Source organism: Balaenoptera physalus (assembly GCF_965194825.1).
Source record: "Balaenoptera physalus genome assembly, chromosome: 10".
NCBI lineage: Eukaryota > Metazoa > Chordata > Mammalia > Artiodactyla > Balaenopteridae > Balaenoptera > Balaenoptera physalus.
In genome coordinates, this window is record NC_138889.1 from 10,681,289 (window position 1) to 10,707,521 (window position 26,233).

General features: G+C 46.3%; 1 protein-coding gene across 9 annotated transcripts in view; it reads right to left on the reverse strand.

The window, feature by feature from the left end:
• The window catches only part of GRAMD1B (GRAM domain containing 1B), a 196,896-nt gene that overhangs the window by 149,924 nt on the left and 20,739 nt on the right, over positions 1-26,233 (reverse strand). For 3 of the 9 annotated variants that reach the window (XM_082410861.1, XM_082410860.1, XM_082410857.1), the window contains exon 1: positions 22,899-23,643. The exons of 1 other annotated variant lie outside the window; for it this stretch is intronic. In XM_082410861.1, the coding sequence (XP_082266987.1) occupies positions 22,899-23,272 (374 nt within the window). In that variant the 5' untranslated portion in view covers positions 23,273-23,643. 5 more of the 9 variants (XM_082410866.1, XM_082410867.1, XM_082410858.1 and 2 more) reach the window with 4 other exon arrangements.

Genomic DNA, 26,233 nt, shown 5'->3' on the forward strand with positions numbered 1-26,233 from the left:
TATTCCATCCTTGACTTAGTTTCAATAGTACTTAGTGAAATCACATCTTTCATTCCAACCAGCATTTCCGGAGCACTTACTATGTGCCAGGCTCCATTTGAGGGGACACAAAGAGAAAGATACATTCCACCCTTAAGGAGTTTACTGCCTAGTGGAGAAAGAGACAGTCCATCGAACAATGAGATCACACACAATAAGGTAACTGCTTCACAGAGGGCACGATGGGGAAATGTATGTACAAAGTTCAGTACCCATACCAGCGAAAGAACACCTGGGTTGCATGGGAACACAGATAGCACTCCACAGAGGAGGAAGCATTTGAGCTGACATTTAAAAGATGAGTAAAATTTGACTAGCAGACCACATTCCAAGTGGAGAGATTGGTACATGGCAAGAAACAGATGCAAGCTCAGTCAAGGACCTCGACCTTAGCACGAAGCCCACACTGCTGGAGATGAAGGAGGACGTGGGAATGGCAAGAGATGAATGTGCGCAAGTAAGCAGGGTCTGCGTCACAAAGGGCCTTGTGTGTTCCAGAAACAGGAGGAAATTTCATCCTGTAGAGGACAAGGAGGCATTGAAGAAATCTGGAGAGGGGAGTGATTTGTTTATTAGAAGAAAGTAAAGGGTTAAGTGGGAGGCCTATAAGGAAGCCCTCTCAGTAAAGCAGAGAGGATGAAGGCTCAAGCTAAGAAGATGAGGATGGAGAGAACCGACGAGCGGGGAAAGAGGCAGGAGGTGCCTGACTGCAGGTGATGGGAGCAGGTGAGGGAGAAATCTGGAAGCTCCTGCTTCCTCTGCCTGCCAGCGCTTGAGGGCAGTTCTAGCTCCTTCTTTGGCATTCCCACCACTTCAGCACAGTGCAAAACAAAAGTGCGGCAGGCAATAAATACCTGCTGACTACTTAATTATTACCACCTTCATCAACTAATGGTAAGGTAAGTCTGTAGCAAATCTTCAGTGAGCCCTGTATCTGCAGCGAGAGCAGGAGGGCTGCTAAAGTGGGTTATGAAAAGACTTCAGGGCACCCAACTGGGTTCTCTATAGCACCCATATACACTCATTTTGGAGTCGTGCGTAAAGCAACACTCAACTATGAAGAATAAAAACATATGGAAAACAGAGCACAAGTACGGTGCAGCAATAGTGCTGGAGCTGGGCTCAGAAGTCCGGGTCCAGCTCTGGCTCTGCCACTAGCTCGGCAGCACACAGATCAAGTAGCCTCACCGTTCTGAACCTCAGTTTGCTGGGTGTGCTGGGTGACCACAAAGGCCCCTTCTGGCCTCAAACATGCAAGGAAGCTGAGGAAGGTTTAAGTAAGTAAGGATATCTGCGGGGAAAATCAGTTTGAAAGCTCAGCGATTGGCGGAGAAGGAAGTTGCATGAACTGAACCAGGAGGGCGAGGTGGCCTTGGGTGCACAGCAGGGAGTGGAGGACCGGTGTCACTCAGATACCTGGAGAGGCGTTTCACGGGCAGAGACAGAAACCGTCCTGGCTCACTGCTGCAGGCTCCTATTGAGCCCTGCTTCCTTTCACTGTTACTGTGTCTGCAGCTTATCATTTTATCATCATCTATAATTCTACTAATAAAGTCATGGACCAACCCTGACAGCAAAAAGAGGCCTAAAAGATGATCTTGTCTGGACTTCCCTCGTGGTCCAGTGGGTAAGACTCTGCGCTCCCAATGCAGGGGGCCCGGTTCGATCCCTGGTCAGGGAACTAGATACCGTATGCATACCACAACGAAGATCCCGCATGCTGCAACAAAGACCCTGTGCAGCCAAAATAAATAAATAAATAAATATTTTAAAAGGGGGGAAAAAGAAAAAAGAAGATCTTGTCTACTTCATTCCCTTTCAGAACAGGAAGCCAAAGGCCAAAGAAGTTAAGAGACACGTATAAAGCCACAGAGGTATTTAATAGCGTTGCAAAAAATAAAACTCTAGTCAGCACGCTCTTAGAGCAGAGTTCTGCCCACAGCTGCACTTCGGGTCCGAGAATATAAACTCCTAGAGCAAAGAGGAGGTATTTTACATTTTTTTCCTAGCCCTTTGGTGCACTCACTCATAATAAGGATAACTACTAACCACCACGGTTCATTCCATAAAATGCATGCGGTCTGTGCTGTCGTTGAGTGTTTTCTAGGTACCAGCTCTGTTCTAACCAGAGACATAGTAGCGGCCAAGGCCCCTGCTCCTAAAGACCTCAAATTCTTGTGGCTTGGCAGTAGAGCTGCAGAGATGGGATACAGATCATCAACAAAGACAACTTAAAAAATAGGATAATTTCAAAAGTGAAAAATATAATGAAGATAATAAAATTAGGTGGTGAGAAGAGGAATCTCAAAAAAGAAAATAATATGTCAAGTTCACATCAGTATTAAGTGGCAGATTCTACCAAAGCAGACTTAAATGTTTGCTTTCCTATATTCCTAAATATTAAACATGTCTCTTACACAGTACATATTCAAACAATATTTATCATTGATATTGATGGGGATAAAACAGATCACAATATTCCTACTAATATAAGACTAATTGCTCATAGCTGGTTCCACAGACGTTCCAGGGAGGGGGAGCTCCTGGCCGAGGCCAGGCCGAGGGAGGGGCTGTGGGCTCTGCCCCTGGAATCTGGAACCCGAGGACTTTAACACCCCCGCCCTGGAGGCAGAGTGCCAACGGGCACCGGGGCACCTCCAGTCCAACCAGCACGCAAGTCCCGAGGGTGGGCCGGCACGCCTGAGCCCGCCTTCAGGTGCTTTTCAGGCCGCGAGAATGATTTCTGTTTGTTTGTGATGCATGTTTGCTGAAAGATTAATAAATCATTTTTGTGCCTTTAGCAAAAAAAAAAAAAGACTAAGTGCTCATAAAATATTCAGATATAACAAGTTAAAGTGTTTCTCAAACTATAAGTTCCCCAAATAAGTCTCATGAAAGATGGCAGAAGCATCAGAGCACACACAAAACCAATCCTAATCTCACAAATGCTTCATATGTTTTTAAATTTAATTTTTAATTTTTTATGTAATTTTTAAAGGTAACTTTCATTGACTTATTACAAAATATTGGCTGTATTCCCCATGTTGTACAATACATCCTTGAGCCTATCTTACACCTAACAGTTTGTACCTCCCGCTCCCCACCTCATCTCTCTCTTAAAGACTGTCTTTAAATCTTACCTTGGCTCTTTCTTACAACTTCTCATTTTTCTAAAAGTTCTCTTTCTGCATCTTCTCCCTAGCACCAAAAGCATCTTCTCTCCTTATTATCCTGCATATCAAAGAATGCCACTCATCTCAATCTCAGAAGACAATCCTGCCCTCCAGCATTTAGTCCTCCAACAGAGCCTTACAGGGCAGCACTGATTAAGCTGAAATCAAAGATTCATGAAGCCACATCACAGGAAATTCAGCACGGGCAAAATAACGCGTAACACCTTCAGCGCTGGTTACTTGGTCCCCTCCCTTTCCCGTGAGAAGGGGGATCAGGTTCCAGAAGTGCACAGGGAAATACTGAGACGGGACAGGCTGCCTTAGCTGATCACACACTGCCCTAACCACCCTCTGGACCACTATTTTTTCCACGTCTGCCAACCCCAAGTGACTCAGCAAAGGTGGTGCAATGACAAAGAACCACAAGTCCCAGGGCCTGTCCTTCAGATCAGATAAGCTTGGCCCCAAAGGACACCAATACGAAAACACCTCTTTCCCTTGAATTTGAAGGGGAGGGAGATAAAAGGAAACGATCAGAAAGTGAGCACGTACTGTGCACAGACACTTTAGAGAGATGCCTTACCTTTCTTAGTTCATCTTCAAACCAACCTACAAGGTGGGGATTATCATGATCCTCCGTTTATGCAGGAGGAAACTGATGATACAAAGCAGCCCGAGGGAAGAAAACTCGCTCCAGGCTGGAATTTTACCCCATGGAAGCAGGCTGGAAACTGCTACTGGAATAGAAGTCAAAGGCAGCCCCTGGGAAGTCATCTGTGTAGACAGAGTGAGGAACAGAGTCGGCTTGGGAAGTTATGGACAGTATTTTGCAGAGGAACAGCCTTGGGAGAGGTAGAAACATTCTCTTCCTCAGCTGCCCCCATCACTCTCTAATTCACAATCAGTTGCCACCTGTGACTCCAGACCCTTCATCACTCAGCCACAGGTGAGCTTATCCTGTCCTCAACCAGAACAGAGCAGGCCAAGTATCTGAGTCTCTCTGACATGGATGGATCTAACCCGACTGCCGACATCAAGACAAGAATCTTGCATTCAATACACAAATTAAAATTTCTTGCTGGTAAATGTGAGTCACCATCCCACGGCCAATGGGACCTCACTTGCCCTATGGGACACCCAGGGTTTAAAAATATATGTATATACATATGTGTATAAATACACACAACATATGTAATATTTATATGTACTAAATACACAATATATTTATTTTTAAAGGTTCGTTCATTCATTCATTCATTCAATCATTCTCCATTACCTATCCACTTCACCTGGATGAGTGGGGTCTGGAGTTCCCTGCATGGTGCCAACTATTTTGGGGTTTTTTGTTTGGTTTTTTGCCAATTCCATGGGGAGCTTTGAGCTAGGATGCCTTTTTGGTATTACCCCGGTTGAGGTAAAGGTGCTGAGACTTTGGATTCCCATGTCAGCTCATCATTGGCCACAGCTTGTCTCTTTTTTTTTTTTTGAATTTTATTTTTTTTATTTTTTATACAGCAGGTTCTTATTAGTTACCTTTTTACACATATTAGTGTATATATGTCAATCGCAATCTCCCAATTCATCCCACCACCACCACCCCCCGCCACTTTCCCGCCTTGGTGTCCATAAGTTTGTTTTCTACATCTATGTCTCTATTTCTGCCCTGCAAACCAGTTCATCTGTACCATTTTTCCAGGTTCCACATATATGCATTAATATACGATATTTTTTCTCTTTCTGACTTACTTCACTCTGTATGACAGTCTCTAGATCCATCCACATCTCTAAAAATGACCCAATTTCGTTCCTTTTTATGGTTGAGTAATATTCCACTGTATATATGTACCACATCTTCTTTTTCCATTCATCTGTTGACAGACATTTAGGTTGCTTCCATGACCTGGCTACTGTAAATAGTGCTGCAATGAACACTGAGGTGCATGTGTCTTTTTGAATTACGGTTTTCTCTGGGTATATGCCCAGTAGTGGGATTGCTGGGTCATATGGTAATTCTATTTTTAGGTTTTTAAGGAACCTCCATACTGTTCTCCATAGTGGCTGTATCAATTTACATTCCCACCAACAGTGCAAGAGGGTTCCCTCTTCTCCACACCCTCTCCAGCATTTGTTGTTGGTAGATTTTCTGATGATGCCCACTCTAACTGGTGTGAGGTGAGACCTCTTTGTAGTTTGGAATTGCATTTCTCTAATAATTAGTGATGTTGAGCAGCTTTTCACGTGCTTCTTGGCCATCTGTATGTCCTCTTTGGAGAAATTTCTATTTAGGTCTTCTGCCCATTTTCTGATTGGGTTGTTTGTTTTTTTAATATTGAGCTGCATGAGCTGTTTATGTATTTTGGAGATTTATCCTTTGCCCATTGCTTCATTTGCAAATATTTTCTCCCATTCTGAGGGTTGTCTTTTTGTCTTGTTTGCAGTTTCCTTTGCTTTGCAAAAGCTTTTAAGTTTCATTAGGTCCCATTTGTTTATTTTTATTTTTATTTCCATTACTCTAGGTGGTGGATCAAAAAAGATCTTGCTGTGATTTATGTCATAGAGTGTTCTTCCTATGTTTTCCTCTAAGAGTTTTATAGTGTCCAGTCTTACATTTAGGTCTCTAATCCATTTTGAGTTTATTTTTGTGTGTGGTGTTAGGGAGTGTTCTAATTTCATCCTTTTACATGTAGCTGTCCAGTTCTCCCAGCACCACTTATTGAAGAGACTGTCTTTTCTCCATTGCATATCCTTGCCTCCTTTGTCATAGATTAGTTGACCACAGGTGCGTGGGTTTATCTCTGGGCTTTCTATCCTGTTCTATTGATCTATATTTCTGTTTTTGTGCCAGTACCATACTGTCTTGATTACTGCAGCTTTGTAGTATAGGCTGAAGTCAGGGAGTTTGATTCCTCCAGCTCCGTTTTTTTCCCTCGAGATTGCTTTGGCTATTCAGGGTCTTTTGTGTCTCCATACAAATTTTAAGATTTTTTTATTCTAGTTCTGTAAAAAATGCCATGGGTAATTTGATAGGGATTGCACTGAATCTACAGATTGCTTTGGGGAGTATAGTCATTTTCACAATATTGATTCTTCCAATCCAAGAACATGGTATATCTCTCCATCTGTTTGTATCATCTTTGATTTCTTTCATCAGTGTCTTATAGTTTTCTGAGTACAGGTCTTTTACCTCCTTAGGTAGGTTTATTCCTAGGTACTTTATTTTTGTTGCAATGGTGAATGGGATTGTTTCCTTAATTTCTCTTTCTGATCTTTCGCTGTTAGTGTATAGGATAGCAAGAGATTTCTGTGCATTAATTTTGTATCCTGCAACTTTACCAAATTCATTGATTAGCTCTAGTACTTTGCAGGTGGCATCTTTAGGATTCTCTATGTATAGTATCATGTCATCTGCAAACAGTGACAGTTTTACTTCTTCTTTTCCAATTTGTATTCCTTCTATTTCTTTTTCTTCTCTGACTGCCATGACCAGGACTTCCAAAACTATGTTGAATAATAGTGGCGAGAGTGGACATCCTTGTCTTGTTCCTGATCTTAGAGGAAATGTTTTCAGTTTTTCACCATTGAGAATGATGTTTGCTGTGGGTTTGTCGTATATGGTCTTTATTATGTTGAGGTAGGTTCCCTCTATGCCCACTTTCTGGAGAGTTTTTATCATAAATGGGTGTTGAATTTTGTCAAAAGCTTTTTCTGCATCTATTGAGATGATCATATGGTTTTTATTCTTCAATTTGTTAATATGGTGTATCACATTGATTGATTTGCGTATATTGAAGAATCCTTGCATCCATGGGATAAATCCCACTTGATCATGGTGTTTGATCCTTTTAATGTGTTGCTGGATTCTGTTTGCTAGTATTTTGTTGAGGATTTTTGCATCTGTATTCATCGGTGATATTGGTCTGTACTTTTCTGTTTCTGTAGCATCTTTGTCTGGTTTTGGTATCAGGGTGATGGTGGCCTGATAGAATGAGTTTGGGAGTGTTCCTTCCTCTGCAATTTTTTGGAAGAGTTTGAGAAGGATGGGTGTTAGCTGTTCTCTAAATGTTTGATAGAATTCACCTGTGAAGCCATCTGGTCCTGGACTTTTGTTTGAAGATTTTTAATCACAGTTTCAATGTCAATACTTGTGATTGGTCTGTTCATATTTTCTATTTCTTCCTGGTTCAGTCTTAGAAGGTTATACCTTTCTAAGAATTTGTCCACTTCTTCCAGGGGGTCCATTCTATTGGCATAGAGTTGCTTGTAGTAGTCTTCTATGATGCTTTGTATTTCTGCGGTGTCTGTTGTAACTTCTCCTTTTTCATTTATAATTTCATTTATTTGAGTTCTCGCCCTCTTTTTCTTGATGAATCTGGCTAAAGGTTTATCAATTTTGTTTATCTTCTCAAAGAACCAGCTTTTAGTTTTATTGATCTTTGCTATTGTTTTGTTTCTATTTCATTTATTTCTGCTCTGATCTTTATGATTTCTTTCCTTCTGCTAACTTTGGGTTTTGTTTGTTCTTCTTTCTCTAGTTCCTTTGGGTGTAAGGTTAGATTGTTTACTTGAGATTTTTCTTGTTTCTTGAGGTAGGCTTGTATAGCTATAAACTTCCCTCTTAGAACTGCTTTTGCTGCATCCCGTAAGTTTTGGATCATTGTGTTTTCATTGTAATTTGTCTCTAGGTATTTATTGATTTCCTCTTTGATTTCTTCAGTGATCTGTTGGTTATTTAGTAACATATTATTTAGGCTCCATGTGTTTGTGTTTTTTACATTTTTTTCCATGTAATTGATTTCTAATCTCATAGCATTGTGGTTGGAAAAGGTGCTTGGTATGACTTCAATTTTCTTAAATTTACCAAGGCTTGATTTGTGACCCAAGATGTGATCTATCCTGGAGAATGCTCCATGTGCACTTGAGAAGAAAGTGTAATCTGCTGTTTTTGGATGGAATGTCTTATAAATATCAATTAAATCTATCTGGTCTATTGTGTAATTTAAAGCTTGTGTTTCCTTATTAATTTGCTGTCTGGATGCTCTGTCCATTGGTGTAAGTGAGGTGTTAAAGTCTCCCACTACTGTGTTACTGTCGATTTCCTCTTTTAGAGCTGTTAGCAGTTGCCTTATGTATTGAGATGCTCCTATGTTGGGTGCATATATATTTATAATTGTTATATCTTCTTCTTGGATTGATCCCTTGATCATTATGTAGTGTCCTTCCTTGTCTCTTGTAACATTCTTTATTTTAAAGTCTATTTTATCTGAGTATTGCTACTCCAGCTTTCTTTTGATTTCCATTTGCGTGGAATATCTTTTTCCATCCCCTCACTTTCAGTCTGTATGTGTCCATAGGTCTGAAATTGGTCTCTTGTAGACAGCATATATACGGGTCTTGTTTTTGTATCCATTTAGCAAGCCTGTGTCTTTTGGTTGGAGCATTTAATGCATTCACATTTAAGGTAATTATCGATATGTATGTTCCTGTTACCATTTTCTTAATTGTTATGGGTTTGTTTTTGTAGGTCCTTTTCTTCTCTTGTGTTTCCCACTTAGAGACGTTCCTTTAGCATTTGTTGTAGAGCTGGTTTGGTGGTGCTGAACTCTCTTAGCTTTTGCTTGTCTGTAAAGCTTTTGATTTCTCCATCAAATCTGAATGAGATCCTTGCTGGGTAGAGAAATCTTGGTTGTAGGTTCTTCCCTTTCATCACTTTAAATATATCGTGGCACTCCCTTCTGGCTTGTAGAGTTTCTGCTGAGAAATCAGCTGTTAACCTTATGGGAGTTCCCTTGTATGTTATTTGTCATTTTTCCCTTGTTGCTTTCAATCATTTTTCTTTGTCTTTAATTTCTGTCAATTTGATTACTACGTGTCTTGGCATGTTTCTCCTTGGGTTTATCCTGCCTGAGACTCTCTGCACTTCCTGGACTTGGGTGGCTATTTCCTTTCCCATGTTAGGGAAGTTTTCGACTATAATCTCTTCAAGTATTTTCTCGGGTCTTTTCTCTCTCTCTTCTCCTTCTGGGTCCCCTATAATGTGAATGTTGTTGCGTTTAATGTTGTCCCAGAGGTCTCTTAGGCTGTCTTCATTTCTTTTCATTCTTTTTTCTTTATTCTGTTCCGCAGCAGTGAATTCCACCATTCTGTCTTCCAGGTCACTTATCCGTTCTTCTGCCTCAGTTATTCTGCTATTGATTCCTTCTAGTGTATTTTTCATTTCAGTTATTGTATTGTTCATCTCTGTTTGTTTCTTCTTTAATTCTTCTAGGTGTTTGTTCTTTAATTCTTCTAGGTCTTTGTTAATCATTTCTTGCATCTTCTCAATCTTTGTGTCCATTCTTATTCCGAGGTCCTGGATCATCTTCACTATCATTATTCTGAATTCTTTTTCTGGAAGGTTGCCTATCTCCACTTCATTTAGTTGTTTTTCTGGGGTTTTATCTGGTCCCTTCATCTGGTACGAAGTCCTCTGCCTTTTCATTTTGTCTATTTTTCTGTGAATGTGGTTTTCGTTCCACAGGCTGCAGAATTGTCGTTCTTCTTGCTTCTGTTGTCTGCCCTCTAGTGGATGAGGTTATCGGTGCCAACTATTTCTTATTAACCTTCTGAGGATACTACTGAGCTGATTAAGACAGTGAAAATGAATTATTTGCAAATAGCACCTGTCAAGCAAAGGGGCCTTAATCTAGCAGGCAACGGCGGGTAGAGGCTCTAGGACTCTAGATTCTCTGTGGCTATGAGGGAGAAAAATGCAGTTAAGAAGCCCAAAATACCTAAATTCTGAATCACTGCATCAACGATGTTTGTGAGAAACAGAATTTTTGTTTTTCCTGCCCATCCTCTGCTGGAGAAACCAAAGGAACATTCAATGGTTCTACATCCAGCAGAAAGTGGAAGGAGCAGAAAAAGCCCTGGTTACCCCCATGTTCACAGCTGGGATTCTCCAGCCAACAAAACATGAGCCATCTTTGCCTATTCTGTGAAATGAAGGAGCTAGGCCCTATGTTGTGAGGAAATTGCTTCTGCTCTCCTAAAACAAAATGTCCATGCAACCCCACTTCCTCAGGAAGATCTTCTACAGAGAGGATGTCCTTCACAACAAAGTCTGGCCAATCACCAGGACCACCAAATGTTAACGGCTACTGGTGTCCCCTCTGTGGAAGCACTGGCCACATCTTCAAATTTTACATTTATTTGTATGATTTGCATTGACTGCCTAATAGACACTCAGTTAAAATCTGTTGTTGAACAAATGAGTGGATGAATAATAAATACACTAGACTAAACCCTTCAAGGGCACAGGCCAGTCAGAGCTCAGTGGCGGGCACAGAGCAACCAAGCTGTCAGATTTTGCGGAATCTGGACTCGCCTCGCTGTGACAGCCTGAAGGTTTAATGTGTCCCTCCAAGTGGGAAGGGAATGGAGGGGAAGTAAAATCCAAACAAAGCTTTTCACAGGGTGAGGCATGCTGAAACAGCCACTCCTAATATTTGGTCTTTACTTACCATTTCCTGTGGATTTTAATGACCCACATCGTTAGCTCACAAACATCAGCCTTGGTATAATGCCAGATGTATACATGTTTGCACAATACAGAAAAAGGCCTAAATTAAAGGTGACAGGACACGACCTTTTTGAGTCAGGTTTCCATCATTACTCAGTTGTACGGATGTGGGCGTGTTTCAGAGTTTCAATTCCCTTAAATCCAAGTGGACATACTCATTACATCCACCCCGTAGGATGCGGGAACAAATGAAGTGGTGGAGCGTCGTGCCAGAAGCATGTTACTGGAAGGCTCGGTGTGTGCCAGGCACTGTGGCAAGTGCTGGGGCAAATACAAAGAATAATTATACTCTGCGCCGGCTTCCGGAGCCCAGGGCCTTGTAAATCACGGAAAAAAGGATCAAATCCTCCCCACATTAAGAGATTATCACATTGCTATTGCCAGCACTGCATTCATTTGAGTCCAAGCGGGCACCATTCTCTGCCGCTCTGACCGGAATCTCCCAACAGCCCAACAGCAGGTGTCAACATCCCCTCTCTCCTCTGCACCTCCCCCCAGGCTCCCAGTTCAAGGCTCCATACTCTATAGTCCCTCAGTTAATGGCATTCCCAACCTGCCTTCAAGGCTCTCATTACACGACATAAAGAAGGGCCATTTGTATTGGCAGCCCTTTGGCTCTTGGTTTCCACTGGAGCAAAGAGGAAGAAAGAAGCAAAACACCAGGAGAACAACTGCCCTGGCACCTGACAGCTGCAGAGAGAGGCCCAGCTTAATACCATGTCTCCCTAGGTCTTGGGAGAGGTCAGAGCAACAGGTGCATCCGCATTCCAGAACTGAATGAAGTCCTACTATCAGTGGGACGGGAGTCAGCCCCCAGCTCCACGCCCAACATATCTCTCTCCAGCACAGCGTGGAAGGCATTCCTTTTACAACTCCTGATTTTCCAATTTTAGAAAACACACTAATTCCCTTTCAGTGATGTGCTCAAGTAACTTGTTTTTAAATAAGTAGGGATCAATGTTGTATTGTTAATTTGTTTACTGTCTTTCTCCCCTCTCTAGGATGTAAGCTGTCTAGGGCAGAAACTATTTTGTTCACTATTGGTTCTGGTGTCTAGAACAGTACCTGGCACGTAATACGTGTTCAATAAATATTGGTTGGATTAAGTAGGAGGGAACAAGGGTAGGAGGAAGGGTGCATCTATCACAAAATCCTTCTCTCCTGCAAGAGGAACAACTGTTGTCCTGACCTGGAATCAGAAGACTACAGAAAAATGTACTGTGTTACCATGGCAACCACAGCTCCAAAAATAAAAATAGCCTTCAAAGCTGCCACAGGTCTTTGGTGGGAAAAGGCTAACCACTATTTGTAGACTGTACCTGGGCCCCAGGTTGAGTACGAGCCAAAATATTGCCCCCCATGTGCTTTGCTCTCTGGAGCCTCGTTTTGGGAGAGGTCAACCACTCTTCACCTGGTGATGCCAAAGTTGTCTCCCCAAATACAGAACACACTTAGAAGAGCAGCCATGTCTGGTCTCTGGGCACCTGCAGTCTGAGGGAAGACACAGTACAAAGGAAAAACCATGAAAGAAACCAAAAGCCTTAAAACAGACAAACAATACATAGTAATCCAGATTTACATAAATGGCCCACGAGGGCATAATTATTCAACTTCAGGAGGACTTCCTGCTTTGTAAAATGATTTCCAATAGAATTCCATGAAAATCAAATTTCCTTCGAGTCCTTCATCCATTTGATTATTTATTCACTCCCTAAGTGTATGTTTACTACATTCCACGCAAAGAGCTCAGCAAGCACTGAATAAAACAAACACTGAACACAATTAACTCTGCCCTCACAGCTTCTGATCCAGTGAAAGATACAATGTGACCAAGTAGCCACAACTTAAGAACACAGATGTAATAAATACGTGAGTCAGGAAATACTTGCTAGAGCAACAATAACTAAGCTAAGATCCAAACGAGAAGAAGGGCAGGGTGGCCAAGGGGGTCAGTGTTACAAAAGAGGAATTCCGCACAAAGGAACAATGTCTGTGAAGACCTAGAAATAAAAGGAAGCATCCATCCAAGGCACTGAACGGTAACTCTGGCTGCAGGGTGAGCGGCATCAGGGAGACCAGTTAGGAGGACGCTTGAGTAACATATGTGAGAGATGGTGATGGCCCAGGGAGCCGAGATGGTGGTGGAGATGAGAAGACAGACTTCCTCCAAAGGAGGGAAACCGTGCAAAACTGAAGGGTACCAACCCTCCCCTCAAGGAACAGAGTGAGAGGAACTGGTTTGGAGGGAAAGGTGAAGAGTTCAGTTATGGACTGTTTTGAAGAACATTCCAATGGAAATGCCCATCAGCCAGTTGGAGAGATGAGCTTAAGGCTCAGGAAAGAGATGAGGTCTGAGATGTAAGTGTGAGAATCATCACCATGCAGGAATAATTAAATTCAAGAGAGTGAATAAAATAGTCCAAGGATAGTATGTAGATTCAGGAGAAGGAAAGGGGGTGGGGTGAGGGAGAGGGAGGGGAGACGGAGAAGGAGAAATAAGCCTGGATTCAGAACCTTAAGCAGACCAACACTGAAGAGACAGCCAGCCAAGAGCAGCCCACAAAGTATAAACTCATTTTCACCACGTATCAATATATCAGAAAAGTGACATCTCATCAAAGCAGCAACAAACCACTGTTCAGCTTATACTAACCAGAGCAGCAGACTCAAAACCTCACAGACCACCAAAGAAATCTCAGTTTTATTAACTAATGATAACATGAGCATAATTCTTCAGACACATCTACTGAATTCTGTCTTACAAGATGAAGAAGAAATGTATACTCTCCATTTTACCAAGGAGAAAGACACTGAGGCCCAGAGAGACTGAGTAACCTGCCCAGGACCACACAGCAAAAAATAAATAAATAAATAACAGAACCAGAGCCTCTACCTCCGATGCTGCCTCAGACAGCCCCCTGGACTGGCACAAAGGCAGTCGTCCTAGGACAACCATCACCCTGCCCCTAACAATGGATGAGGCCTGTCTGAGCTTCCTGGGTTCGCTGATGAAGATATGGCTCCATCCTGGGCCAAGATAGGCTCCTAGGGACATGGGGTGGGCAGAATACGATAGTTAGGTTGCAGGAGATCAGTATTCTAGAGCCATCTCTGCCACTGACCAGCTTTGTCCACTGACCTTGCACTTCTCAGTTTGCTCAAAGGTGAAATGACCACACAAATCTCATCTACCATGAAGACTAGATTCTCTGAGCGAGATGCAGACCAGAACTGTAGGTACTAAGGGGTGGCAGCTGAGTGCGAGAAAAGTAAGGCTATTCGGGGGTGAAATCTAGGTCCCAGGACGCTCCTCCCATCTCCCTCCCAGCAGATCTTTTCCTCAGACCTTTATTTTTTAATGTTTTAGTCCAAATTCCATATTCTACTGAAATTATCTTTTGCACACTAGTCTCCCCCACAGGCTGTGAGCTCCTCAAGGAAGGGCCACTTGTATCCATCTTTGTGCCCCAAGCACTTAGGACAGCACCTGATTCTCTGTAAGTGCCCAAAAAATGTTTGTTAAACTTGAGAATTACTTCTCCTGAGTTATCTACATTTTCAGCCTAATCTCTTTGGCTGCTAAACAAAAGGCGTGTCAACTAATAGAGGCATTTTGGGAAGGAGTCCAAGCATGGAGAAGGCACTTCAGAGGAATTGTCCAGTGTCCCTAAGAACTTTCTGAATGGGCGGGCCACTTCCTACTCTGCTCACCTCTGAGACTGGCTCTGCCTTCTAACGTGTGTGGTTGCCAGTTCCTCCACTGTGTCTTCAGGGCTCCACAACCTCCACCGGGGAATCAGTGAGCACCAAGTAACTGGTAGCCCAAATCAAGGCTTCTCTTACTATCTGGAAGCAACAGCCCAAGTTACTAACAATAAGTCTCTGAAGGAATATTCTCAAAGGATAATGACCTGATAGTCTCTCATCTTCACTGAGGACAAAACAAGAGAGAATGAGTTTGAATTATACCATGGGGGATTTCAGTTAGATCTTCAGCAGAACTTTCTCAATAGTAGGACTTGAAAACATAGAAAGAAGTAACCAAGAGAGGAGAGGTGGTGCAATCTCTTTCCTGGGGCCTTTTTTTTTTTTTTTTTTTTTTTTTTTTTAATGAGATCTTCACATGTCGAGAAGATGTGCTTCATCATAGACAGAGAAAACACATGGTATCACCCATGCTAAGGGCAAACTGTTCTCTGGAGAAGCTCCACCCTGTTCAGAGTAACCTTTATTACTGTCATTCCATCCAATCCCAAGAATACAGAAAGGTCAGGAAGAGCTTCCCAGTGTAATGACCCAGCTGGGAAACAAATGCTTGCCGGGTCAAGGCAGGCTGCTTTGAGGGGTCAGACCGGCACTCACGCCAAGCCTGGGTCACAGAGAACAGAAGAACGAGGCTAAGAGGCATCTTCTTTGATGAGAGGGCTTGTATCCCCCCCTTTGGAGAAATGTCTCATTCTGATGGTTCCTCCAGAAACAATGCTTCAGAAATCCTTTTATTTTCCTTATTTCACAGACTTACCTGTCCTTAACCTTTGGGTTTATGTTCTCCCTTTACTTTATACAGGTACAAGGTGCAGAAGAGCTGATGAAAAAGGAAAGTTTCAATCAGAAAGAAACTCTGGGGAATTCCCTGGCAGTCCAGTGGTTAGGACTCCACGCTTCCACTGCAGGGGGCAAGGGTTTGATCCCTGGTCGGGGAACTAAGATCTCACAAGCCACGTGGCATGGCCAAAAAAAGCCTCTGAATGAGAAAAAATACCGGGAGATAATGCACCAAGCATGCTACTAATGTTTGGGTTAGCATAGTAAAATGATGAGCTCTTTTCCTTTTCCCTACTGTCCAAAAGTTTTATATTAACTAGCTATTTGATCACACATACAATATTCATTGACTTTTATCATGTAAAAATTTCTTTTAAGACAAGCTGGGGGGACTTCCCTGGTGGCGCAGTGGTTAAGAATCCGCCTGCCAATGCAGGGGACACAGATTCGATCCCTGGTCTGGGAAGATCCCACGTGCTGCGGAGCAACTAAGCCCTCGAGCCACAACTACTGAGCCTGCGCTGTAGAGCCCGCAAGCCACAACTACTGAGCCCGCGTGCTACAACTACTGAAGCCCGAGCACCGAGAAGCCCGTGCTCCACAACAAGAGAAGCCACCGCAATGAGAAGCCCGTGCACCGCAACGAAGAGTAGCCTCTGCTCGCGGCAATTAAAGAAAGACCCCAAGCAGCAACGAAGACCCAACATGGGCAATAAATAAATACACACATAAATAAAAACAGTAAATTGAGTTAAAAAAAAAAAGACAAGCTGGAAAACCCTTGGAGAGACTCAAATGTATTGCTATGTATATTCCCATATCCCCTCCCTCTTGCGTCTCCCTCCCACCCTCCTTATCCCACCCCTCTAGGTGGTCTCAAAGCACCGAGCTGATCTCCCTGCGCTACGCAGCTGCTTCAAAAAAAAAAAAAAAAACAGTATTGCTAAACTAACGGTCCATCATCTTTCTGTATTTTCCTAATTGCTGGAGCAAATGATACATGGGTTACCGCACTCACCCCTGCCCAAACGGGGCCCCAAGGCAAATTCTTTTTGCATAGTTGCAAAAGAAAGTGGAAAAACCAAGTGGGTTGTGGATTATTTTTTTCAGTCCCCTCACTCAGCCCCCTCATTTCCTGACTAAACTTGTGAACCAGAAGCAGCAAAGACCAAAAAACCTCTGTGGTCAGATCATGGAGGAAGGAGGCACCAGGCTGGCAGAAGCTCCAGAGACGTGACAGATAGAAATTAGCCCAGACTTTAGGTCAGAGGCCTGAGTTCCAGACTGTAACCCAGATCTGCCACTGAGACGTGCCTAATCACCCGTTTCCTTTATCTTATCCACAAAATCAGGGTGGAACAACCAGAGCCAGTTAGAATACGTACAAAGGATGCAGAAGAAAGGGCTTCACAGCATCTGACCCAAAAGGTGTATCAGGGCCTCAAATGAAAAAGCCATGGGTGTCCTCCTCTGTCTCCTCTTTACCACTGGTCTTAGCTAAGGAACAGCCGCACCTTCCTAGTGATGATTTTGATGAAGATTACCCAGACACATGGTCTGAAAACAGGGAAGAATATTTGACACCAGGGCTATCTTCAGGAGGCGGCACCTGGCTGCCCGCAGTGGCATGGAGGCTGGCGGGGGCAGGCCACGGCCTGACATCTCTGTGCCCCAGCTTGAGGCATCTCCATCCTGCCTTCCTTCCACATCTGATTTTCCGTTATGCATCCCCGAAAGGAAACCTCACCATCTCCTCCTAGAGAAGGAAGGTTCCTTAGGCTCCAAAGTCACAGGACAAGAGCTCACAGACCTCCCACCCACCCCGAAAGATGTTGAAAAGCATCTCCCTTCACACCAGGTACAACTGCCCCTTAGCGAGTCACTGCACTGATATGGGCTTTGGAGGAAAGAACCCCAAGAGGGCAAAGCCTCCAGGAAAAGCCTGCAGACTTTGTAAAACTCTTGTACACACAGCGACCCTGCAACCACGCCTGGGCTCTCAGGCCAGCTGGGCTCTGTATCTGAACGCCCGCTTCAGGGCCCAGCAGCTCACCCACTGGGGTCAAGAAGGAAATTCCCCACCGGCAGCTCAGCCATTCACGCGCCCTAAGGAAAACTCCGGAGTTACCCTGGAAGCAGTTATCAGTGCCCAGCATAGCAACTGGCGTACAGACGGTACACCTGGGAGAAACTAACCAAGCAGGGCAGAGTTATCACCTGTTAATCTGCCCCATGAAAATCCCAGTCTCTCCCCTGACATGGAACTGGCACTTCCTGAGTGCAAAACCACCACGGAAACTCTCGAAATACCAACTGCCATGGAGGAAACTGGCCAGTGTGAATCAGCCCACGGGGCTTGGATCTACCTTCTCCGTTTCCACAGACTCTTTGAATCTGGAAACCACATCTACAGCCCAAGGTTGGCTGCTTCTCACGGAGCAGTTCACCTACGCCAGGTAGCACCGCCCTCACACATCCCCGTGCTGACCTCTGACCTCTGACACCTACACACTTATCCTCAGTGGCCTTCCCATCCTCCCGACCTCCTTCAGAACCTCCCTTTCCACGTGGGTGTGATCTCAAACACGCAAGGGCCAACTATTCCCAGGCCCCGGGGAGATGGTTCAGTGTAGCTGTGAAGAGCGCGGGCTCTGGAATCAGAAGAACGTGATTCCGATCTCACCCTTGCTTCTGTGCGACCAGGAGCAAGTGAATCTCTGAACTTAAGGTTCCTCAGCTGTAAAACCCACCTGGGGGTTTGTTGTGAGGATTAAATGTGTATTTAAGGCTCTTAGCAGAAAGTAAGATGCAGTCCCCGCCCTCAAGGAAATAAGGGTCTGGGAGAGAGGTTTTTCCTAGTTTAACCTTATCCAGCACCAATTACTTATTTAATCTGCTGACAAATCACAGGTCTCCTGTTTGATGCTTTGTGTGAAGAAAGACGTGAATTACCTCCCTCCCACACTCTCTGTGCTTCTCCTAGATGTCAGGGTCCGCACCGAGCTAATGGGCGCAGCACACATCAGCCTGCTCCCTGGAAACTGAGCTGAAACCGAAAGCAAGACTCCCTCCGAAGGTCAGAGGAAGGGGATGAAGACTTACGATAAACATACCAATGATGAATAATCATTACGTGCAAACCCACATGCCGGCTAGACTGGCAACAGTTAGATAACCAGGCTCGCCAGGCTGGCAGAATCAGTGAGAGGCGCCACCTGAGGTCAGGTGTGCAGCCGAGCAGAAGTCATGACAGGGTAGATGTGTCACACAGAAGAGGGGACAGAACTGCCACGGGAAAGTGGTGCAAGAGGTGATAATAAGGAGGGCGTCCTGGGGAGACAGAGCAGAGAAGCGCTTCTGTGTCCCCCAGACAGACAGCCTGCCGTCGGGCGGCCACACCTACACCCTTGCCCCTTGTCAGCGCTCCTTTCCCCCTCCAGAGAATGATGTCAGGATGCCATCACAAAAGTTGTGTCTCTGTCCAATTCTGACCTCTTGCCGTAATCCAGCGGGTGAGAGAGGGACTCTAATCCTCAATTTGGGTTTTGAACAATCACCACAACCAGTTATGGCCAAGGGATTTGGGCAGACACGCAGGTACTAATTCTAAAAGCCTGCCCCATCAACTTCAGACTACGTTATCCGTGGAGCTCAGAGGGCAACGCGGCCAGCAAAAAACGGTGCCACCTTATGTTAAACAGTGGCTAAGATGACAATTCCCAGCTGTAACAGTAAGTGCCGGAAGAACAGTGCAAGGCTCAGGCCTCTACCTCGCACCCGGTTCACAGAGAACAGCAAGAATTCGTTGCCTCCAATACCACTCTGAGCATGTCTCTCCTGGGTTCCGGAACCTACAATGGCTCCCCGTTGAGTTGAATCCTCTTTGCAGACAAAGCACACTGTCCATAGGATCTCAATACATCTTTGTTGACTGACTGACTAATTGAAGTGCAAACTCTCCAGCATAAATCATAGTCTGTCGGCCCATCACCTCACCACCCTCATTTTTCCACATCCCTCATCAAGACCACACTTGGTCATCCATCCCCATCTTCAAGCCAACACACCCAAACTGCCTTCACCAGAGGCTTCTGGTTCCCATTCAAAACTCAGCTCTCCACAGAAAGTAGATTCGTGATTGCCTAGGGCTGGGGGCGAGGAGTAGAGGGGGATTGAAGGTGATATACAAAGGGTATGGGTTTCTTGTCGAGGTCATGAAAATGTTCTAAAATTGACTGTGGTGATAGTTACACATATTTGTGAATATACTAAAAACCACTGAATTATGTACTTTAAAACTGACTAAATTGTATGGCATGTAAATTATATCTCAATAAAGCTGTCACACATCAAAAAACTCAGTTCTGGACTCATGTCCTCCAGGAAATTTTCCCTCATTCATGAATAAGGATAATTTCACTCCAAAGAGGAGAGAAGAAGGAATCATTCACGCAATCGTTATTAATTTGCACATCAATAAACATCTATTGATCATGACGAAAGGCCAAGGACAGTGCTAGACAGTGAAGATCCAAGGATGAAACAGACAAAATTGGACTCAGAGTACTGGCCCCCAAGGTCTTTGCTAACTTCACCGTTTTCTCTACTTCTTTCTTCCCAGGATTAAGGAAAAGAAAGGGGTCTCCTGATTCTCTTTATATTTTCATCTTTGTGCAGTTAAAATCCACAAGCTGAGGCCCTCTTGACCCCGTGCCTTCTACCACATCAGACAGAATTGCATCGCAGGCCTGAAAGGGGCTTTTCTCTGTTGCGGAGAGGTAGACTTGGGGTGGGGACAGTGAAGAGGAAGGACGCTGTGCTGGGCCTGGTGTGCTAATCCCCCTAATCCAAGCCTGAGCTGGGTCACTTTCCAATCATTATATCCAGAACGTGTAACATGTGAGGAGTCCCAGGTCCTGCTCCAGGACACGTGAGTATGTAACCTATGCTCTCAAGCACACATCCACTCCATGTGAGCCGCTCACAGAATGATGACAATAATCCTTCCCCCTTGCACAGCAAGAGGACGTTTACACAACAGTTCCACGTGTATCACTTGAGACCTCCCACTAATCCACAGATGGAGAAGATGAAACAGAGGTGAAGGGAGGTGTCCAAGGTTCCACAGCGAAGCAATGACAGAACTTAAATTTAAACCCAGGTCTCCTGACTTGAGTTCCAATTCTCTTTGTGCCCTATTGCCTCTAAATGTCAATTCCTCCTCAGGGAATCATCTTGGCCATTTACAAGCACCCCTTCACTTGACTGCTTCTTTTCTTTCCAAGAAGCCTTCTACTTCCAAGGCCTAAAAGTCGAGATAGAGTCCAACAGGAGGCAGTTTAACAGTGGTTAAGAGTAGAGATCTGAGTCAGACAAATTTGGGTTTGAATCCAGAGATTGTCTTTTTATACATATGTACATACATTCTTCTAATCCAGCAAGCCGCCATTGAAAACAACTGCCATCTGGGGGTGTGCTGTGCCATGCGGCTTGTGGGATTTTAGTTCCCCGACCAGGGATCGAACCTGGGCCTTGGCAGTGAGAGTGTGGAGTCCTAACCACTGGACCACCAGGGAATTCCCCAACTGCCAGTTTTTAAACTACTCCTCGAAGGTGAAAACCCTTCCTGATTTAAAAGTATGTTTCCTGCTCCAACAAAAATGAAGATTCCACTAAAATTTTTTTTTGCCCACACGACTTGCAGAGATCTTAGTTCCTGGACCAGGAATCGAACCCGTGCCCTTGGCAGTGAAAGTGCAGAGTCCTAACCACTGGACGGCCAGGGAAGTCCCTCCACTGCACCTTTAGACAACTCTCAAAACCAAGACAGACTTCCCTAAATCTAACCAAACCCTCCCCTATCCCTTCCCTGGCTACCAGCGTTAAGAATCTTCCCCATATGCTGTCCTCAGTATACATGGCAGAATCTCAGGATCAAAATAGGGCCTCTTTTAGGGTTTCTCACATTTGAGGGGAAAGCTGACAAACACGGATGAACTATTTTAGTTCAAGATTAGCTCCCACCAAGCTTGCCCCATTTCCCTCTACTCTCTGGAAAAGGTGACAGGATGAAGTAAGAGTACAGAAAGAATTGTTATCCTCAGGTCCCCAAAAAGCCCCAGAACCAAGCTTTACATCTGCGCCTGCAGGGATAACCACATCCAGTCATTACAACCAAAAAAGAGAAAGGAAGCCTGGCAGGCTTAAAATGCTCATCATCTGTGTAACCCAGCCCAATTCCTCAGCGCCCCCTCAACGACACATCTCACCCTGTTCTTATGCCTTCATCTGTACTGTTCCCCTTTCCTGATCTCATGCCCCTGACATTATATTCTTCCTGTTTTCTACTACTTTTCTGTACGTGTTGTGGTTTGAGCCTCTTCCTTCCAGAAGTCTTCTGTACCACATGGCACACACAGTATATGTCTTCCAAAGATTCCATCTCCTCAATACCAGGGAAACTCACATGCCGTAATTTCTTATCCAAGTCTCCTCCCATCCTCCTTCTCAACTTCCACATCCCCACACTCTACCCAGCTCTACCCACCCTCCCTCCCTGCCTCCTGGCCATAGCACCATTAGCTGGTACCAGACTGAACTCACAAGAACATCCAATAAATACTTGTTGAACTGAAATGAATGGAATTGAATAGACTGGGAGGAGGAGTCCCGGGGAAGGTGGCCAATCACTTGTCTGCCCCACGCAAAGGCACAGACCACTGTTAGGAGACAGGGCCCTAGAGTCTGAAGGTAAATGGGTAGGGCCCAAGACATCAATGAGCCATCGAGGACTGCCCCCCCTCCTCCACCAGGCAATGGCCTTGGCTCAAACACAACCCCTGGCCAAGGTTGTGTGGAGCTGCCCTATGGTCTTCTACACCAGTTCTCTGCCTAGGGAAAGCAAACTTCCCGACTACTCCGATGCCACATTTATCCAGACAAGAAGTAGCTGGCACAAACCATAATGGTGTGGACCAGGCCTAGATGTCTAAAGATTCTGTGTGATAAGAAATGTGACTCACTCAATGTGAATACTCCGCCACCTCCTCTACACATGGGGGCCAGGAAAGGCAACCGGGGGTGGCCAAAAATAAAATAATAAAAATTGAAATGGAGCTTAGAAACTGAAGTCTGAGTGGAGGAGCCACTTAACGTCTTGCCTTCTACGATCCCTGTCTGTACAATGGGACTGACAGGAGTACCCACCTCAAAGAGGTTTCGTGGGGATTAAATGTGGAGATGCACCGTGAAGTGCTCATCATACTGACCGAGAATGATAAGTGTTCAATAAACATCAGCTGCTATGGTTGTTAGTATTCATGTTGCTGTGAGGATCCAATGGGATGGAACGCAGCATGAAGCCCCGAGTACGGGTGTAATGGAAAGTCACCGGCCCCCCCGGCAGGGACTGGGGAGATGGGTGACACGTGGGGAAGCCGTCCACCCTGGCGAAGGGCTCCTGCAATCCTCGGCGAAGTTCCCCGGGGTGCCCTGGGCACACCCCCACCCCACCTCCCCGACGGCTGTGGGGAGGCCGGGGGAGGAAAAGGGAAGAAGGCTGGGGCGGGACAGGCACGTACCTGCTTTCGCTGCACTCCTTCCGCTCACTCACCCGCAGCCACTTGCGGAGGAGGAAGCGTTTGCGGCGCGGGGAAGCGCTGGGCGTGGAGCAGTTGGACCACGGGGTGTCCTCGTCGCTGGAGGGCGTGATCTCGATGGACGGCAGCTGCAGAAACTCCTTGCCCGGAGCCAAGACGCCGGGCAGTTCCCGGCTCAGCCCGGCCTCCAGGCTCGGCTCCTGCACATTTTTGGTGCGGCGCATCTTGAAACGCCGGCGGCGGAGCGTGGGGGTCGACGAGCTGGACCAGACCCGGTTGCCCTCGGGCGCGCCCCGCGGCTCGGGCACCTGCAGGGCGGGCGGCTGCAGGCTCTCCATCATGTTGGCCGCCGGCATGGGGCCCGCCGCCTCCGCCCGGCGCCTCGCCGCCCGCCGGCCGCGCTCCCCGCCCCTCGCCCGCGGCGCCCGGCCTCTCACGTTAGGAAACGCTCGCCACTCGAGCCGCGAGCGGAGCAAGTTCGTCTCCCGGAGCGCCGCGCGGAACGGGGGAGCGCGGGGGAGCGCGGGGGCCCGCGGCGCGACCGCCCCGGAGTCTAACTCGGCCGCCCGGCCGCCCTCCGGGGCTCCCCTCGCGCGCCCGCTGCTTCTCCTTCGGCGGCGCTCCCTCGCCGGCTGGCGGCGGCCGTGCCCGAGCGGGACTCGGCGGCCCGGGCCCCAGCGGGGGCGGCTCGGCAAACTCTCAGCGGTTTGCGTTCGGCGGACTAGGCTGGGGAGCCGTCTTGGCGCTGCAGGGAGGCAGAGAGCGGGAGGAAGAGGCAGAGGGAGAGAGAGAGAGGAAGCAGACGCTGGATGAAAACAAAAGAGGAGGAGCAGGGGCCGAGGAGCGGGGGTCACTGCTGTCCAGAAAGGGCGTGCACAGGCGGCGACAGCTAGCGTAACTGTACGCGGGATCCCTGGGGAGGGACGCCACCTCCGAGCCAAGGCTGCTCCAATCAGCCGAATGAAATAGGATCACAGCCCAAACTTTCTCAAAGCGACTGCTGGCCAGGCAGCTCTCATTAATCTAACTGCCTGCTCTTTCTTTGAGGGGGAGCAGGGGAAGGGAGGAACCGAGGAATTCAGTCCTGACTCGCCAGGGCCACCCAGGATACAGGGTTGAGGGAAAACTAGGGACTCGTGGGCTGGATCTCCTCTCCTGAGAAAGGTGCTTTCTCTGAATAACTTGGGGTGCAGGGGGGTGGGCACAGGAAGCCTGGGAGGGAGAGGGAGACAGCAAGGTTCTGGAGACTGCTTCCAAAATGACAGGCTGAGAAGAGAGGACAGCAGACATGACATATGGAGGAAGGACAGACAGTAGGACCTGAGAGACACAGGACCAGTCAGGAAACGGGAGTGATCTCCGTGCATCTGGAGTGACCCCGTCAATACCAGAGCCCCATCCCAAGCACAGAATGAAATGAGAGGAAGCTGAGCACCTAGAAGGCGAAACATCCAGCAAAGTGAGTCTCAGGGAGCTAAGGGCACTCCCTTTACATTCCTGGGGGCTGGATCCAGTCTGCTTCAACCTGCAAGGGGCATGGACTGGGTCACAAAAAGTCTGTATGTCCCCAGGTCATGGAACCTAGGAAGTCTGGATCAGTCCTGTAGTGTCCCAAGCTATCCTGAACCCCTCACTCTCTAGACCCAGGTACCACCCCAAGGGATTGGCCCTAGAACTGATCCACCTTACCGAGGAGCCCTCTGTCAGGACCGAGTCTAAAGCAGCCCAGCTACTAGATCATAGACTGTTACCGCCCATCTTTCCTCCCAGCCCAGCGCATGTGCCTCTCCAGTAAGTCCTGCACGTGAGAACCAAAGTAGAGACGATGGCTTTCAAAGAGACCAGTAGGAGTACAAATAATGCACCATTAAGTCTACAATGCAATTCACCCAGTCCTCTCTGCCCCTCTCCGTGAGTCCAGTAGGGAAACAATGCCCAGCTTCTGTGCCAGCATGAAGGTCATGAGAACATTTCACAAGTGTCCCAAAGCTGAGGAAAAAAATCACATTCCTAAAGACCACCAGAACTCACTGTAAGAAAATATGTCACTGCAGTTCAAGTGTGACAGCTGGCCATGGGTCCACCATGCCCTGCAATGATACAGGTGGGGAGCTCAAGGCATTGTGACCCTGCACAACCTCCATGAGGCCAGGAATCTGAGGGAAGTATGTTTTGCTCAGGGAGAGAGAGAGACTGAAGCCGAAAAGCCAGAGCCAGGCCCACCTGTAAATGACTCCCTGGAACAGCGGGCCTGTCTTATTTCTGACTCTTCTCCACATCCGGCCACTGGCTTTCTCAAGGGTGGCTTGGAATCACTCTATTTTAACTCCTGGTTGTGTCCCGGAAAGGATAAACTCCTTCCCATCAGGTGTCAGGCCTGGCAAGCAGCAGGATACTGCCTCCGGCTCCGGGAATGCCAAGGAAGGCAGGCTGTCCCTCCGAACTTCAGGGTCCGGAGCTAAGCCACAGAGCTGCTCACTGCCTTGGATTTCCTCCACAGACGAGCGGGTTGCCGGGGATCTGGTAACTTTTCAGTTCAAGGAAACTGCTTGTTAAGGGGGGCTGTTGAACTAAGAGAGCGGCGTCTCAGGTGTTTAAGGGGCAAAAGGAAGGTGGGTGGGCTCACTACCGTTCACTGGGAAGCCAAAAAACAAAACAAGATGGAACAAAACAGGAGGGTGCACAGACAGGGGCCAGAAGGTTCCATGGATATTTTGGGGAGAGGAAGATTCAGCAAGGGGAGCGGCCCCCTTAAGGGGACCGTGCGCCCTTTGAATTTAAATGTACGCCCCTTGAAAGGAAGAAAAGCAAGCAGCTTCCTCCTCCCACACACTTCAGCCCCTTTTCCACCCACAAGAGATGCTGGACCTAAAATCTAAAACCCTATGAGGTTTAACTTAAGCCTTGTGCCCAGCAGTAGTTGAGAGTGATCATTTACACTTCTCCTGGCCTGAGGGAAAACCTCCTCCACACTAAGTCTGCAACAGTTTCACTTGAGAAGCAGATACCCAGAGTACCTGAAGCCCCCAGCCACTGTCCTAGCTCACCTCCACCTGCAGTCTCGGCTTAAAGAAAAGACGGTACTTGTCACCCAATAAAGCCCTACTCAAAACACATCCACCAGAAACTAACACAACATTGCAAATCAACTCTACTTCAGTAAAAAAAAAAAATTTTTTTTTTTAAAACACATCCCCATCCCACCACCCTCCGCTGTTTCCTTTCCACTGTGGCACTGTCAAGGAAGATGATAAATGGGACACTAGTTTGAAAATGAAATGCCCTCCAGCTGCAAGTCATCACTGCTGTGAAAACTA